Source organism: Rhinatrema bivittatum, chromosome 11 (genome assembly GCF_901001135.1).
Source record: "Rhinatrema bivittatum chromosome 11, aRhiBiv1.1, whole genome shotgun sequence".
NCBI classification, from domain to species: domain Eukaryota; kingdom Metazoa; phylum Chordata; class Amphibia; order Gymnophiona; family Rhinatrematidae; genus Rhinatrema; species Rhinatrema bivittatum.
This window is the reverse complement of record NC_042625.1, coordinates 91,591,195-91,607,000: the sequence shown is the minus strand read 5'-3', so window position 1 is coordinate 91,607,000 and position 15,806 is coordinate 91,591,195. Positions and strand designations below refer to the sequence as shown.

Genomic DNA, 15,806 nt, shown 5'->3' with positions numbered 1-15,806 from the left:
TTTGCTGTGTGAGAGTAGCGACTGCCACTTAGAAGGATATTTTTCAAAGTCTCAGCATGCTCTTTCACATGCAAGTAGCTCATATCGCAAGAATATTCTGTGCATAAGAATACAGGTAAGTGGTCCCAAGGGCGTTCGTTCGTAGCCAAGGAATTCACTTTGTTGAGATTTGCTGTAATCCCAGAAGTACTTACTGTGATAACTGCCAGCCTATAACTGAGGTTCCCAGTGCACCCAGCATCAAGGGTAGCCACGGATGGATAGGATGGGTGTTGAGGATGTGGCAAAGGGATAAGCCTGATGGCAAGGTAAAGCTGATGGCGTTTTTGGGTAGCGTGAAAAAGTTTTATGTTGCTATCAGCTGGGTCCACTTTCGAGGCTCAAAAATGTTCTTTGAAACCCAAAATATTTTGCTAAGCCACTGGAGCTTTTTCAAATGATTCTAGGAGGTTTGTAACACAATCAACATATCCCTATCCCATGTGCAATCCGTTATTTCTGTAATGGAAGTCATTCTCGCAAGTGATGGAAGACACAACAGACACCGGTCTTTCCACTGCTTTATAATAGTTGTGTTTCAGCATTTCCAAGCTGAATGTGATATTTTTACCTTGTTAATTATAGTTTCTCTCTTTAAATGTTGAACAAAGCTATAATTACAGAAGATTATTGAAAAACTTGTCATCATTTGATTTTCCACTGCTGTGGTACTAGAAATCTCAGATTCGTATAAACTGAACTTTAAATGAGAAAACTTTCTGCCCTAAACAGCGAAAACTCCTCGCACTGCAATTAAAAATTAATCACCAACTTTTTAAATGGTAGCAATATTCTTCTGCTTAGGAAGAAGCCGCATTCGTCGGCTGACAGATGAAATAATTCGGGCTGTTGCTTCTCTCATGGCAGGAGCTTGATTTAACACGGCTGTGATTTCTTGATGTTTGTAGTTTGCAGAAACGCAGTGGATGCTTGGAAGGTGTTTTTTATCTGTGAAGCAACAGAGAGAACGTGAAAGGTAGAGCTACTCTTCCAGGCTGTGCCACTGTTTTGCTCCACGACACTGCCAGTGGGCTAATGCATTTTCAAAGTGTCCCACCCTCCCCGGGAAATGCATTAATAAAAAAAAAAAGAGAGAAAAAGTAAATTCACAGAAACATTGAAAGTGGGAATGTTCTTTTCCTGTTGTAAAAGTCCTAATATTTTTTGAAAGCTGAGAGGCTGCTCTCATTCCCTATTCTGTCAAATTTTGCCCTGTGGGCATGCTTAAAATTCATATCTTGTCAATGCTACTGCAAGCCAATGGAAATGCTGAAATGCAAAAATCTGATTTAGAAATTTAGCAAAATATTGTGCTTTCTGCTGCTGTTCTCTTTAGAAATTGCCAAGTAATACGCTATTACTGAAATCCGCCATTCAGCCCAGGCGTGACTAGGTGATTTGCAAGAGGTGATTATAAAGAATATTACAACAGAATTTTGGTTATTAAACAGATGCTACATAAACTGGCTTACTACTACAGTACAATTTTATTTTACATATAACAGTAATAGCAGCAGAACGCTGATCCCATACACTGTACTCAGCAGATGAGGATAAAGTTCACTTGTAAGAAGAGAAGGCCGAAGAGCCCGGTACTGAGAGGAATGCCGGTTAACTAAGGTGCCCACCACACTGCCTGTTTTTCTAGTATATAAACATTTAGAAGGATGGAGGCCTGACATCTTGTAGCTCTGCTCACTTAACGTGGTCTCTGTCCACATTTAAACCCCACCTAAAACCTTGCTTTGAATTTGCTATTGGAGTCTTGCAATCTGATACGCTTCAGTCCTGGCCTGAATGATTTCAACCCAAAGAGCCTTATTTGTCTTGTCTTTCTGTGTTGATTATGTTGTAAGCAGAGACTTCTCTCATGTACTTCAGTGTATCGCTGCGTACATCTTGTAGTCTTATGTAAGGCACCAGTTTTAAAATCTCTGATGGTAGCTGCAATGTCTGTGGGTGCTTTTCCCCCGTGGGCTCGGCAGCAAATCTCACAGAGAAAGACTTTGGGAGGGTCATTTTCAAACAGCTCATACAGCGGCAAAGCCTGGGCGTGTAGGGCCCGATTTTCAAAAGCACTTACTTAAAAATGGGTTTTACATGTGTAAATGCACTTTACCCGTGTAAGTGGGCTTCTGAAAATTGCTGCAATATGTGCCATTGAATAGGTTTTAACGCACTTATCCTACTTAACATAGTAAATGGCATTTGAAAATTGCTACGATAACATGTTGCATTTACACGCATAACTCCTTTGGAAATACACCAAAGGTGGTTTTGAAAATGCTTGGGTAATGGAGCAAGTATGTGCGCTGAAATGCGCGTGCTTTTCAACAGCAAAACATACACCCGTAAGCGCTGACTCTACCCTGACTCTGCCGCCTTACCTCCCTCCAGAAAACCGCTTCTCAGTGTGCAAGCCTGGGCCACGGTTAATATGCACACTGATTCCAGGTCACGTTTAGAAACCGGAGTTTGTGCACATAAATTGAAAATTACCCCCTTTCCTTTGGAAGTTGCCCAGAAAAACATAACCCATTGAGATTTACCCCTGCTTTTCTCCACAAACAATAAATGTACATATGTTTTGGTAATGTAAAACTATGCATGTTATTGCCTCCACAGTGAGCCTGCCTTTTTCCCCCCACATGTGGAGGGGGTAATTTTCAGACCTGCTACTCACCCAGGAAACTGACTTTTGAAGAGTGCCCACCCTGGGGGATAATTTTGTAACACCGTTGCATAAGTTCGCCGGCAAATATGTACATAGCTTGCATCAATTTTAAAGTGAACTTCAGAGCATGTGTCCACTTCTGATAATGATCGGCAAAACGCACACAATCACACCTGCAGTTTGGGGCGTGTGGCTTCGATGAATTTACGGGCATGCCTTTAAAGGCAAAAAGTATGCACACAACTCTCAACCCCACCCAGATTCCCCGCCCTGGAACGCCTCTTCTCCAGGTGCGAAAAAGGATGCACATTCGGCGTGCATGTGTGTAATTTTACGCCTGGTTTTCTAAAGGGTCATTTCTGTGGGGAACGCACTAATTTATCCACAAACATTGCTCTTGAAAATTACCCTCACTAGGCACGACTGTAAGAACATAAGAACCTGCCATACTGGGTCAGACCATCAAGCCCAGCATCCTGTTTCCAACAGTGGCCAATCCAGGCCATAAGAACCTGGCAAGTACCCAAAAACTAAGTCTATCCCATGTTACCGTTGCTAGTAATAGCAGTGGCTATTTTCTAAGTCAACTTAATTAATAGCAGGTAATGGACTTCTCCTCCAAGAACTTATCCAATCCTTTTTTAAACCCAGCTACACTAACTGCACTAACCACATCCTCTGGCAACAAATTCCAGAGTTTAATTGTGCATTGAGTAAAATAGGACTCCTATAAGATGTCAGTTACATAGAAGATAGATTCAAATGCTGGACAAGGAAGGCTCAGCCAATCCGACCAGCGGATTCAGCTGTTGTCTTTTCATTATGGGGAGAGGGTGAGGCGAGTAAAGGAGAGGAAGAGTGACTTCTGGAGAACATCCAGAGGTGGCTACATTTCTCCCAAGTGACTGAATGGCTGACCTGCCACAGGAAAGGATCTTCAAGGGCCTCCAGGGTCCCAGAAACAGAAAAGGTTCACTTCTGCCAGATTCCAAGACTTTTGAAGTGAATGATGCCCCCAGTGTTTTACTGTTATGACTTCTGCACTGTTTGAAACAACTGTGGCTGTTTTTTGACACTGATGCCCTGCCTTGTACTGGGTGCATCCTACAAAGTTCTGTCCATTTGCCAAACCTTCTCTTTCCGAGCGAGCCCCACCTCCTGCGCTGGTTTCCATATCCACTTCTCCTTATTGTCGCATCCTCTCACCACGCCCGGTTTTGGGAGCTTGGCTCCCCCCTACGCCCTTGCTCCTACGTCGGGGCTGTCCCTAGGGGTCAGCTTGCAGATCACCAGCTCCCGAAAGCTTGCAGGGTTTATTCTAAGAATCGAGCCCCCCCCAAAACCCAGCCCAGCTAAACTGGCATAAAAGATGCCCGTCCCTCAAATGAAACTGAACGTTTTCCAAATCGTTAAAAACGCTTCATAGGTTTCTATCATTGCATTCCTAGGGAGGATCTTCATGCCTTGCATTCATTCCCTCTTGGTATTTTATTTATTTTCACACAATCAAACTATTCCGAGGAGCTGAATAATATGCAATTCTTTATGAAATTCTATACAAACCCAAAGTGGGGTGGGGACGGATGAAAGAAAAGCAGCTGTTTTAATACTGCAGTTGCCATGACGACGGAATTTTTAAACACGGACCCTAACTACCTTCAAGTTACTCGGTAAGGGGAGTCCAAGACAGGAATCTGACCTGGAGGCTTTTTCTGAACAGAATGCAGGGCTTGAAATAATTTTCAGGTGTAGATTAAAGAGTGGGGGGTTTTCATGCAAATTTTTTTATTATTATTATTATTTTATTTTTTTTTATCGCTGGTTTAAAAATAGACTGTGGATTGCAAGATTATTCTGCGCTCCTGTTGTAGAGAAAAAGCAGGCACTGCCGAGACACTTGCAGGCTCAGGAACTGGTGTGTGCAAAGATTCTCCAAGTCTGGTAAAAACTTTATTCGAACTATAATTATTCCTTCTGCTCAGGAAACTGAGGCCTGGATTTATCAAAATGCGGTAAGTACCGCATGCGATAGCAAAAGGGGTGTGTTTTATGTTAATATAGTAATGAGAGAGAGAGAGAGCAAGCCTGGCCATAATATCATGGCCCATAGGCAGGTATTTGTATCCCTAGGGTAGGCCCACCTAGTAACTCGAGGTGGGGATTAGGTAAGTGTGTAGGGGGTTAGGGGCCACTTTGACCTGCAACCTGACACCTACGAACAGAACAGTGGTCTCTTGTGAAGATTTGCTGGCCTTCGGAGTGAGGAAACTCACTCCAAGATGAGATTTGGGCAAGGTTCTCTCAACCTAGCTTGATGGACTCTCTACCTGGGTAACATCAAGCTAGGTGGTGCTAGTTCCATTTTGTTTGATGCTCATGGGCTCTACAGCTATAAAACAAAACGGTGAGGGTGCCATTTTGAACCGAACCAGCGCAGCTGGAATGACTGGGGATTACTTCTGCTCCTTCATCAGAAACCCCTGCATAAGGGGTAAGTGTGGTTCAAAGGGGTTTGGGAGACATTTCTTTTCAGCTTTTTCGTTTAAATTTAATGTTGTTTATTCCACTTTGACAAATGAAATGAACTAAAATACATATTAAATGAAATGAACCCACCCAGGAAATGAAAAAAATGACATTCCTTTCCCATCAAATCTCTAGAACAGACCCTGGGGTGGTGGGGGATCCCACAGCATTTGGGGAGGCTCTGCAGGGGCTTGCAAATGATTAATAAGGATGTGCTGCCAATGAAAGTCACAATGACATTTGTTGTTTTACTGTACATCATTTCCCCTCTGAAACAAGACACACAACACGTTTTTGCTTTGTTTCCTTTCTGCATTTCAGTGCATGCTAAAACACAGAAACAAAACTAGATTAAATTAAAAAATAAAATAGTGAATAAAATTAAAAAAAAAAGAAATGAGATGTTTTCCCCTACACACTCCACATGCTTATTCCTTGAAGAAAAGAACAATTTAAGCATTAGAGACACACTTTCATCCCAGGATGAGGGCAGGGGGTGCATGAGACAGCCTCCCACGGGTAGATGATGGAGGCCAAATCAGTATCGGAATTCAAGAAAGCCTGGGACAAGTGCAGAGGCTCCTCAGCGCCAGATAAGTGAGGTTAAGGAGGGTCCGTGGTACTGCAGTAAGAAGGGAGAGTGGGCTCTGCGGTCGGTGTCTGTCATGGTGCTCTCTCTGACTAGTATCACGGTTTATAAGGATGTGCAGTCTTCGGAAATGAATGGGAAAGGTTAATGGGATTTCCTGTTTTGTTTCAACTCGTTTTTAAAACAAAAGTACGACAGATGAAATTTCCTTTTTGCTCACTTCATTATAAATTCTGATTCCTGATGACATTTCAGCTTTGACAACCTGGGCTTCCCAAAGAGAGGAGAATGTAATTACAGACAGAGAAGCTGAGATGGAGGGGGAGATAGTGGGAGCGATTTTCAGACTGATGGCTTTGCGACAAAGTCTGTGGGCACATTTTACACCAAATTTCACCAAATTTCCAAAGGGAAAATAAAGTAGTAAACTTGCCCACCGACATTAACACCTGCTTTTAGTGCGGGTAGATTTTAAAAAGCATTTACTCGAGCAAAACTGGTTTTTGCTCGAGTAAATACACTTTACTCAAGTAAGTGGGCTTTTCAAAATTGCTACAATATATGCCATTGAATTGTCCATAGGATTTACTCAAGTAAGTGCACTTTACTCGAGTAAATAGCTTTTGAAAATTGCTACGATAGTATGTCACATTTACATGCGTAACTCCTTTGAAAATGACCCCCTTAGTGCGGGTAGATTTTCTACAGAGAATAAGGTACAGACTTGAAACACAACGGGGCGGACTTTACCCTTTTAAACCCCTCCTGCGCGCCGAGCCTATTTTGTTTAGGCTCAGCAACGAGCACAAGCTCCAGGATGCGAGTATGTCCCGGGGCTCGAAAAAAGGGGCGGGGCGTGGGCGGTCCGGGGCAGGGCAGGGGCATGGCCAGAGGCCTCCGAAGGCCCGCTAGGCCGGGGGATTGCGCGCCGGCAACCTACGCCTGCCCAGAGGCAGGCGCAACTTAAATAATAAAGGTAGGGGGGATTTAGGTAAGGCTGGGGGGGGGGGGCGGGTTAGATAGGGGAAGGGAGGGGAAGGTGAGGGGCGAAAGGAAAGTTCCCTCCGAGGCCGCTCCAAAATCGGAGCAGCCTCGGAGGGAATGGGGAAAGCCATCGGGGCTCCCCTAAGGCTCGGCGCGCGCAATGCGCATAAGTGTGCACCCCCTTGTGCGCGCCAACCCCGGATTTTATAACATGTTATAAAATCGGGCGTAGATTTGTGCGCGCCGGGTTACACGCACAAATCTACGCCTGCGCGTAGATTCGAAAATCTGGCCCAATCTGCGTGCATCATCTTCTGATCCTGCTGGGAAGGCCTTCCCTAAATGTGTGCCACTCCCCAACATGAATACTCGTAGCCTTACTGCAAGAGGGAAACTTTCATGCATGCCAGTCGCTTTTTATCCCCATTATCTGATTGAAAAATGACCCTCAAAGCTGCTTGTGTAACAAGCAAAGACAAGACGAGTACCCTGTACTGTGCATCCGCAAGACTTTACCCAGTATTTTCAAAAAGCTTGCATGCCTAGGCTCACTTTGAAAATCCTTGGGTGCCCGGCCGAGGAGGCTCACAAATGACCTCACAGGAAGCAGCACCTGCTCCAAGCTCACACGCATACAACAGGGTTTTGCGCACGTAAGGTCGCTTGGACAATCAAAGCCCTAAGGACTTTTGGACTCACAGACCTGGGAGGCAGAGATCTGAAAATTTCGCTCCCTCGACCTAAATGCGCCCCCTCCCTCTTTTTTTTTTAATGCTGCCAAAAGCAAGAGGAGGGCAGATTTCAAAAAAGAATCAAACGATTTATCTGGTGCCATTAACGGAGACCTCAGTCACCTCCAACTCTGACCAACCCAGACATCTCAGCATTAAAGGGCGAGGAAGTATTTCATTACACAGCAGCACAAATGCCTTTTACTGCTGCTGTAACTAACAGAGATTTTTTTTTTCTTTTCTTTTCTTTTCTTTTTGTTTGAAAGATTCAGCTTTAAAAAAAAAACAACCAGGTGCACTTTTACCAGATTGGAGGCAGCTGTTGCCTGCATCCCAGGGGCTGAGATTTTCAATTATTAATCTCGGAGTGAAGCAACCTTCTCCCTAGGGATGGCTCCTAAATTGGGATTATTAGATTGCGTCTCTCCCCAGACTCTAATGTACAAGTGCCACTTTGCATTATTACTTAAACGTTACCTAAAGAGGCAAGTAAAATGATCCTCCCTATATACCTTACTGTACAGAAAGGCAGCGATCGGCTGGCTCACTCTTAAAGGTATTAAACTGAGCGTTTTGAATAAAGATGAGAATGACAAGTTTTTATCCTATTTTTAGTGATAAGATGTTTCTGAAGCCTGCTGCAAAACTTTGGGTGATGTATCCAGAGCGCACAATCTTGGCCTCCTATCGCGGTGAGAGCTTGTCGCTGACTCTGGGTTTGCACCTGAAAGTGAGTCAGAGAGGGAGGAAGTGCCCATCAGGAACATTTGAAAAATAAACAGAACAGGAAAGAAAGCTTGGAAGCGCACAGGCCAGAAATATTCTCCAAAGCCTTTGCACTCTGAGCCGAGCTTTACTAAGCTCTCTAGCTCTGAAATGGCCTGGTGACTTCTGCCACCAGTTGGAGATTGTTGAAGAGGTTCTCCAAGGGATGGTTTTACTAAAAAACATGGTGAGCCAATTCCAATTTATTTCATTTGACCTCTGCCCCACTGGTAGAAGGATCCTAAAATCATGTAGAGCACACTGGAAGACCTTCTTTTACAGGTCCAATAAAAGTTATGGGAACCCACAAAAAAATTCATTCTTGATACCTTTCAACTGGAGGGATTCTGACCAATTCAGAGGGTTTGGCAAACCCCTAATGCCATTCTTGCTTATCATTGGCTAAAACCCAATAGATGTCCTAATTAGCCAGGAGCCCTTTATGGGCAGGCTGTCCTCTTAAAGCCTATGAAAGCACAGCATGGCACTGACATACCTGGAATCTGCCAGGTACTCGCGACCTGCACCGGCCACTGCAGGAAACAGGATGCTGGGCTCGATGGGCTTTGAGCTGACCCAGCATGGCGATTCTTATGTTCTTATGCATTTAACCCTGGAAGCTGCAATATGGTTCCCCTACCCGGGCATTATTGGCAGGGGAAGTGGGGGACCCCTGGAATCCCACAATCCTTCAGTGAGCCGCACCTTACATGCATGCTCGGCACACCAGTGAAATCCTCCTCGGTTTCTTCATTCAAAATAACTTTGTTCCAAGAGCCACCTGCAAAGAAACTGCCTCGGTCAGTATCCAGATTTATTAATTAGCTAAATATAATTTAAGTTTCCAGGAAAGTGATTGATAATTCTCCACTGGGAAAGGATAAAACCTTGAAACTGCAGTCCTGCTCACCAGGACTCCTTTAATGAGTCCCAGATTAACAATATTACTTTAGATCTAAATGCATTAAGGACCTTCTCCTTAAAGAGTCAAGTTGTAATAACAGTTTTACCAAACCATTGCAGGCAATCATGAAAACACTAATCCCATTTGGTTGGCCTATCAAGGGGCTGAAACGGTGCCCTCATTTGTGAAACAGGGGTGCATAAATCCAAACCAGGAATGGGGATGACAGCAAACGGCGACGTTAGAGCAGAGTTGGCTTAAAGCGTGCTGTATTTGTAAATTGCTGGACATCTACGAAGAGCAGATGAAGACAGTGCATTCGCCGTGTTGAACTGATCGCTTTTGTGAAATTTGTATAGGGGCCTAACTAACACTAATGAAGAAAAAGTAAGGAAGAGGGCAAAAAACAAAAATCAGTTATAGGTGAGACCTTTTTATTGGGAAGAATTTTCAAGGTCTGTGCTCCCTTCATGGAGTTCACTGAGCTGATGAAGGGAGCAGAGCCCTCAAAAGCAAGGCACAGTTGTATTGCGTTATTTGTTGAGCCTTGTTTCTACATATTCAAGTAGCCTAACACAGCAACCACAATACTTTACTCATGGAAACGAAATAATACCCTTTCTTCTGCGTACCGTAATGTGTCACTTTCCCTTAACCCTAACCTTTAGGGTTCCATAGCTACATTATGGTTGGTTTGGATGAATATCCTGAGTGTCCATCAGATCCAACTGCCTTCTGATCGCCAAGGACAATATTTAGGAAGTTCGGATAAAATCAAGGTCTTGTCTACTCTGTGGGCTTTAAAGATCCCATGGAAAATGTCACAGGAATGGTCTTAAATCCAACACAAACTCTACTTGCTGAAATTCCTCTCTAGAAAGTTAATGAAGTCCAGAAAAAAAAATTTGCTGTCCAAAGTCTATTAATTTCACTGTACAGCGGTTTGCATGAAGGTGCAGTGCTTATGAAATATTTCCTGGACATGTGCTATCTTCAACCACCGCCTGCAAGTCATTGTTCCCATTGCTTTCTCTCTCATCCCCTGCACAACATCTTTCAGACCACCTACTTCTCTCCCACCAGGGACACTGCATTTCACTTTTTTGTCCACCTGTAAGAGCTCTTTCTTTCAAACATTTTCTGTCTGCATCCACCTTTGTTTCTCCCCCCCTCTGTGCCTCTTTTATTTTTATGTACAGCCTTAACTTTGTTCTCCCATATCAAGGTCCAGGTGTTCGGCCACGGGACCGACACGGAGGAAGTATCCCAGATGTACAGGTAAATTGAATCTCTGAATCCTAAAATGGCGCATGGCGCTCCACAGGAGCCTGGGCTTTCAGCCTCGCTAAGAGGGAGCCTTCTCAAGGGCCTGTCAAGGTCAGGGGAGGAATGGCATTCAAGGCGTTTTCAAATCTACACGTCTACTTTTCCGGGGAAAGTCGTCCCCCCCCCCCCCCCCCGCAGGAAAATGCAGGTGCAGAAGTCCCCTGGCGCTTTCTTCCTCACGGCGAGGTTCACTGTGGTGAAAGTGCATGTGCTTACTTTCTTTTGGAAACTTGTCCTCCTAATGAAAAATAAATAAATAAAAGGGGAAATGCACGTCTCTGCCAGCCTAATGTGTGGAGTCTTTGGTCTTCGGGAAACGGGGGAACTTTTCTGAATATCTGGAAACTCTTTCTCCAGCCACACAGTCAGCCGAGCAAGCACATTGTAAAAGAAATGGTTTTAGGTTTCTCTGTTAGGTCCTGTCAGAGGGCAGCAGAGAAGAGAAGAGAGAATCACAGCCCGATGGCACCCGTCGGAGAAAGCGTCAAGTTTCCAAAATGTGAATTTTAAGGGATTTGTTCCTCAAATGAGCGTGGTGCTGGCGGTACCAGAGAAGGAAGTTACATTAAATGACTGCCTTAGTTCTCTTTCCTCTCCAATGTTATGGCTTCAGCATCCTAAGACGACGTGTTATTCATGGGGGGGTGCTGCAGAGGATTTGTTTTTCATTATTCCCCTATCACTGTCATTGCTAAGGCACGCAAGTATTGTCAGTTGTCAGATCTACAATCAAGCGATGTCATCCCGGCTGTCTCTCTGCCTTCATCCCTGTCTTTAAGTCATGAAACAATGTAGACAGGAAAACTGATTAAAAAGGATCCTCTTCTTCTCACCTACAGTGCCTCGGTCCCAGCCTGGAGGAGTCAAATCCTCCTTGTACTCTTGGCCTTCCACTTGCATCCTCCTTGCCGAATTGTGCTGGCAACAGTTGCTTCTTTTTTTAACAATTTTAGGGTGATGGGAGAGGATGATGGGCAGCCATCATAGAAAGTATTGGGGGGGAAAAGCCTCTAGGTCTGTGGTCCCTAGAATTAGCCGGAGGCCATCGGTTTGTCAGAATCCAATTGCAGGAGTCAGAGATGGGCCAATCAGAAGCCACAATATAAAATTCACAGCAGCACAAACGCTGTGGGTCATTGTGGTCAGATTTTAATTTGTATTTCCTGAGCACTCTGGTATTACGGCTCCGTTACCTGCCTTCTGGTCTCTCCTCACACAGACTCAGTAATCCTGATCCACCAATTATGAATCTCAAATGGTAAATTGTGAATTGCAGGGCGGGAACTGGGTAGAAAATTCAGTTATCACTCACAGGTTGTAAGGACAAGTTTTGCAAAATGCTTCACAAGGGGAAAAGAAAACACAAGTGCAAGTTCAGCTCACCAGAAAATGCAATGCTATTGTGAGAAGGCCAAATGTGGCAGATTCTCATGTAAAATAATGTGAACTGCACGGTGACGTTTCCTGGTTTCACACAGAGACATCAATAGGTCATTAATACTCTTCTGTGAGCTTCTGGTGGAAAAAATGTCAGAATGAAGGAGTTTTATTCATGAAGTGAGCGCTTTTCACAGGTCCAGACTTCCGGTGATCTCTGTTTTCTGATCGCTCTAGGAACGGTCTCTCTTCAGACGGTCCAGTCCCACCCTAGGGAAGCAGAGCTTCCTTCTGTCACGGTGACCTGACCCCGTGCTCGAGATGGCAAAGCTTTCTGGGCTCCTGCCGCAAACCCTCAGACCACTAATAGCAAAATTCAAAATGTTGGTTTCCTCAACAGCTTTGCCATAAGGGAGCCTGAATCTTCTAATCCAGGTCTTTCCCTTGCAGCAAAAGTGATTCTGAGATGCCTGAGGACACTTCAAAGCACTCGTTTAAAAAGGAGAAATAGGGCACACACTTGGAACTGGAGAATTTTTTTTTTTTAGAAGGGGAAAAAATGAAGAAAATGTGTTGACTTTTTGGTCAAAAGATTAGGAATCCTCTCCTAAAACAGTGGCGCTGGCAACCATATGAATCTGGTTCCCTGGAGGCGATTTTCAGTCAATTTACCCACGTCATAAAGAAGAGGGCTGGCGAGCTTTCCCTCTGAAGGGTACAAAGTAGATGCAGACTTTTGTGCAGGTATATTTCTTACGGAAAATAACATGCGAGGGCTTGCAACGTGCAGCGAATGCGCATTATCTTCTGATCAGCCCCCTCCTCCTGGGAATGCGGCTAAAAGCACGTGCGCTGTTATAGAAGAGGCCTACTTTTAGTTGTACTGAGAGAGGGCAATTTTATGCATCCAAGTCTCTACTTACCTGCATAAATGGATCTGCAGGCTGCCCTCATTCATTGCACTTTAGGGAAGGTTACCATGAAGCTAAGCTTACCAGAATCAAGACAGGAAGCGGTGGTCAAAGGGCAGAGGACCCACCCATCTGAGTTCCTTTAAGTGTCTCTGACCCTCCACGGGGCCAAGCAAACTAAATTATCAGCCCGGCCTGGAGTTTAGTTTTGCCTCTAGCACTGTATTCAGCCAGACACCAGAATCCCAGTGGGGGGGGGGGGAAAAATAAATAAATCAAGCCAAAAAAAGAAATTCTTTTACTGGAGTCGTAATTCTAAAACTTCTCCTGATAACATCATGTTTTAGAGTTTATCAGCATAAGACTTCCGAGTGCCAAGACAGGAGGAGAGCAGCACAAGAGGTCTTCGGTTGTATTTTAGAGAGGCTAGCTTCAGATATTGCTAGAGAATACAGTTTGCCACTTAAAACAATAGAACAAAAAGAGGAAAACATCAAGTGCTTTTTTTCTGTTACTTGAAGAGCCATGAAAATCATCTCCACAGACGAGAGATCAAAAGGGCTTACCTGGCAGTCTTAGTGACAAAGAGGATAACTTTAACAACAATTGCACATATATGCACATATATATGGCTGCAAGCAGATAAACGCTAGTATTTTATTAGCAGTGTTTTTATCAACTATACGTATCTCTACCCCGCAACACACGTGTGCATGTAGGTATACCCACGAGTACACGCAGTGCTCTGAAACAAAGTACATCAATGCACAGAACACGCGCACCTTTCCTACTTATGCTTATGTGCAAAAATAAGGCAGGGCTTACTCACATATATCAGGATAAATGCACATAAGTTCGTGTATTTTAAAACAAGTGCACGTCAAGGAAAGCAGTTTTACCCATTAGTCCACCGGTTCGCCCAGTCCTTCTCCACGTCATCAAGACCCTCGTGGCGCTTCAACCCGAACTCCCCCAGATCACCTAAATCTCCTACCCAGTCAGTGCTAAGCAATAAACACATTTAATGCAATTCATGCCAGCAGGTGTAAGATTACGCAAGTAGGTTGGCAAATCTATTGGGTGAGTTTTTAAACGCCAGCACGCACCGATACCAGGAGATACTTGCGTGGCCAGGTCGCACCCGTGCCACAGGCCTTTTCGAAGGCCCGCGGCGATGCGCGTTTTCTCCCGGTATGCACGTAAGAGCCGTTTTTTTAAAAAAAGGGGTGGGCCGGCAGGTAAGTGGTAAGTATAGAAAAAATAAACTTGTTAGAGGGGATTTGGAGGTCGGGGAGGAGAGGAGAAAAGGCAGGCAGGGTAGGGGGACTGGGAGGGAGCTTCCTACACCGCTCCTTTATTGGAGGGGACCGGGAGGGAACTGGGGAAAGGTCCAGTCTGTCGCCGCGTGCATTTTATAAAATGCCCCCCCCCTTGTGCACGCCAATATAAAATCGGGTGCAATATAACATGCGCATGTTATAAAATCGGCGTGTTCATGTGCACGTCCCGGAAACCGCGCGCACACATGGAAGCATGCGCGCAGGTCTAAAAATTCACCTTTACGTGTGCAAGTGTCTTTTAAAATAGCAACTTATGTGCATAAATATTGGCCTCAGCTGGTACGCCCCTAGACCAACCCATTTTTATCTGCGTGTTTTCGACTTTTATAAAATAGGGAATATGCAAGTGGAGGCTAGTTAAGCACGTATAAGCTAATTTCTACACGCGTAACATTTTGAAAATTCACCACAGAATGTCTGGAGATAGATATTCTAAACCTGGAATTGATGATGGGTAGATGAAGTGCACCTGTATTTTTTGTAACCTCTACCGCTACCTGCTACTCATCATTTGGCACCAGTCCTGCACAATGTCCTGGGGTTCCTGTTTTCATAGGGCCCCAGCAGTCTCCCAAGACCTTTCATCTTGGCCTTAGTTGAAGGCTGACATCCTCATTTTACAGTCACACTTTCCCTTCCTTGTGCCTGGAAACTGCCTCCGTTCTCTAAAGACACATTGGAGTTTTGCAATGACGGTGGATTCCTTTTAAAAAAAAAACCCCAAAATCCTCTAGCACCAGATTCACAATCAGAGGCCGATTCTGTAAATTGTGCTTGGCCGTGCGCACTGTTCAACGTGCGTTTGGCCGCGTTTTTGAGGGGCTTCTATTACCCCTTATACTGTAAGGGGCTTAGCGCCTCAGAAACGCACGGCCAAACCCCCTGAAAACCGGTAGCACTCATCACATGCGAATACTTGTTGATGAGGCCGTTAGTTAGTCATCCGGCATTCTCTAAGTAAAATGTGTGGCCAGCCCGGAAAAGCGGAAAATACCGTTCACCCTCAGAATTATTAAGTCCGAGGAACCAAAAATGTAAAAAAAAAAAAATGTTTTTTTTAAATGTGCCGGCCGGTCCGGTTAGGGGAACAGACGCTCAATTTTACCGGCATCCGTTTTCTGTCAGAGGGTTCGGAAAATCAATGCTCGTAAAATTGAGCGTCGGTTTCCTGAACCCGCTGACAGAGCCACCTCTCCTGGGTCAAGGAGGCGCTGGGGGAGCGTAAGCGTCCCCAGCGCCTCCTTTTAGCGCGACCCCTCATTTAAATATAGGATCCCGCGCCCAGGAGAGGAGGCTGGGCGCGCGTTGGGAGGGTGGGCGCTCGGCACGGAGCACCCATTCTCCTGCGGTCTTTACTGAATCGGCCTGAATGTTATAGAAAGTAAACTGCTAGGGCAGGGAGTCCTTGAGTTACTCCCTGGTCAGTCAGAGTTTTAGGATATCCACAGTCAATATGCATGAGATGGATTTACATACAATGGAGGCAATGCAATCAAATGTATCTCATGCATATTCATTGTGGGTAACCTGAAACCTTGATAGGCTAAGGGGTACTCAAGGATAGGGTTGGGTGATCTTATGAATGGGATGTTTTTATAACTAAATTCTTATATAACAATTGATGGGTACTGAAAGCCCTT

At 44.7% G+C, this 15,806-nt stretch overlaps 1 protein-coding gene across 1 annotated transcript in view; it reads right to left on the bottom strand.

The window, feature by feature from the left end:
* Positions 1-582: 582 nt before the first annotated feature.
* The window catches only part of RRAGC (Ras related GTP binding C), a 144,511-nt gene continuing 129,287 nt past the window's right edge, over positions 583-15,806 (bottom strand). Inside the window, exon 8 of the mRNA XM_029571015.1 lies at positions 583-987. Coding sequence (XP_029426875.1) covers positions 984-987 — 4 coding nt within the window. The 3' untranslated portion in view covers positions 583-983. The remainder of the gene's footprint in view (positions 988-15,806) is intronic.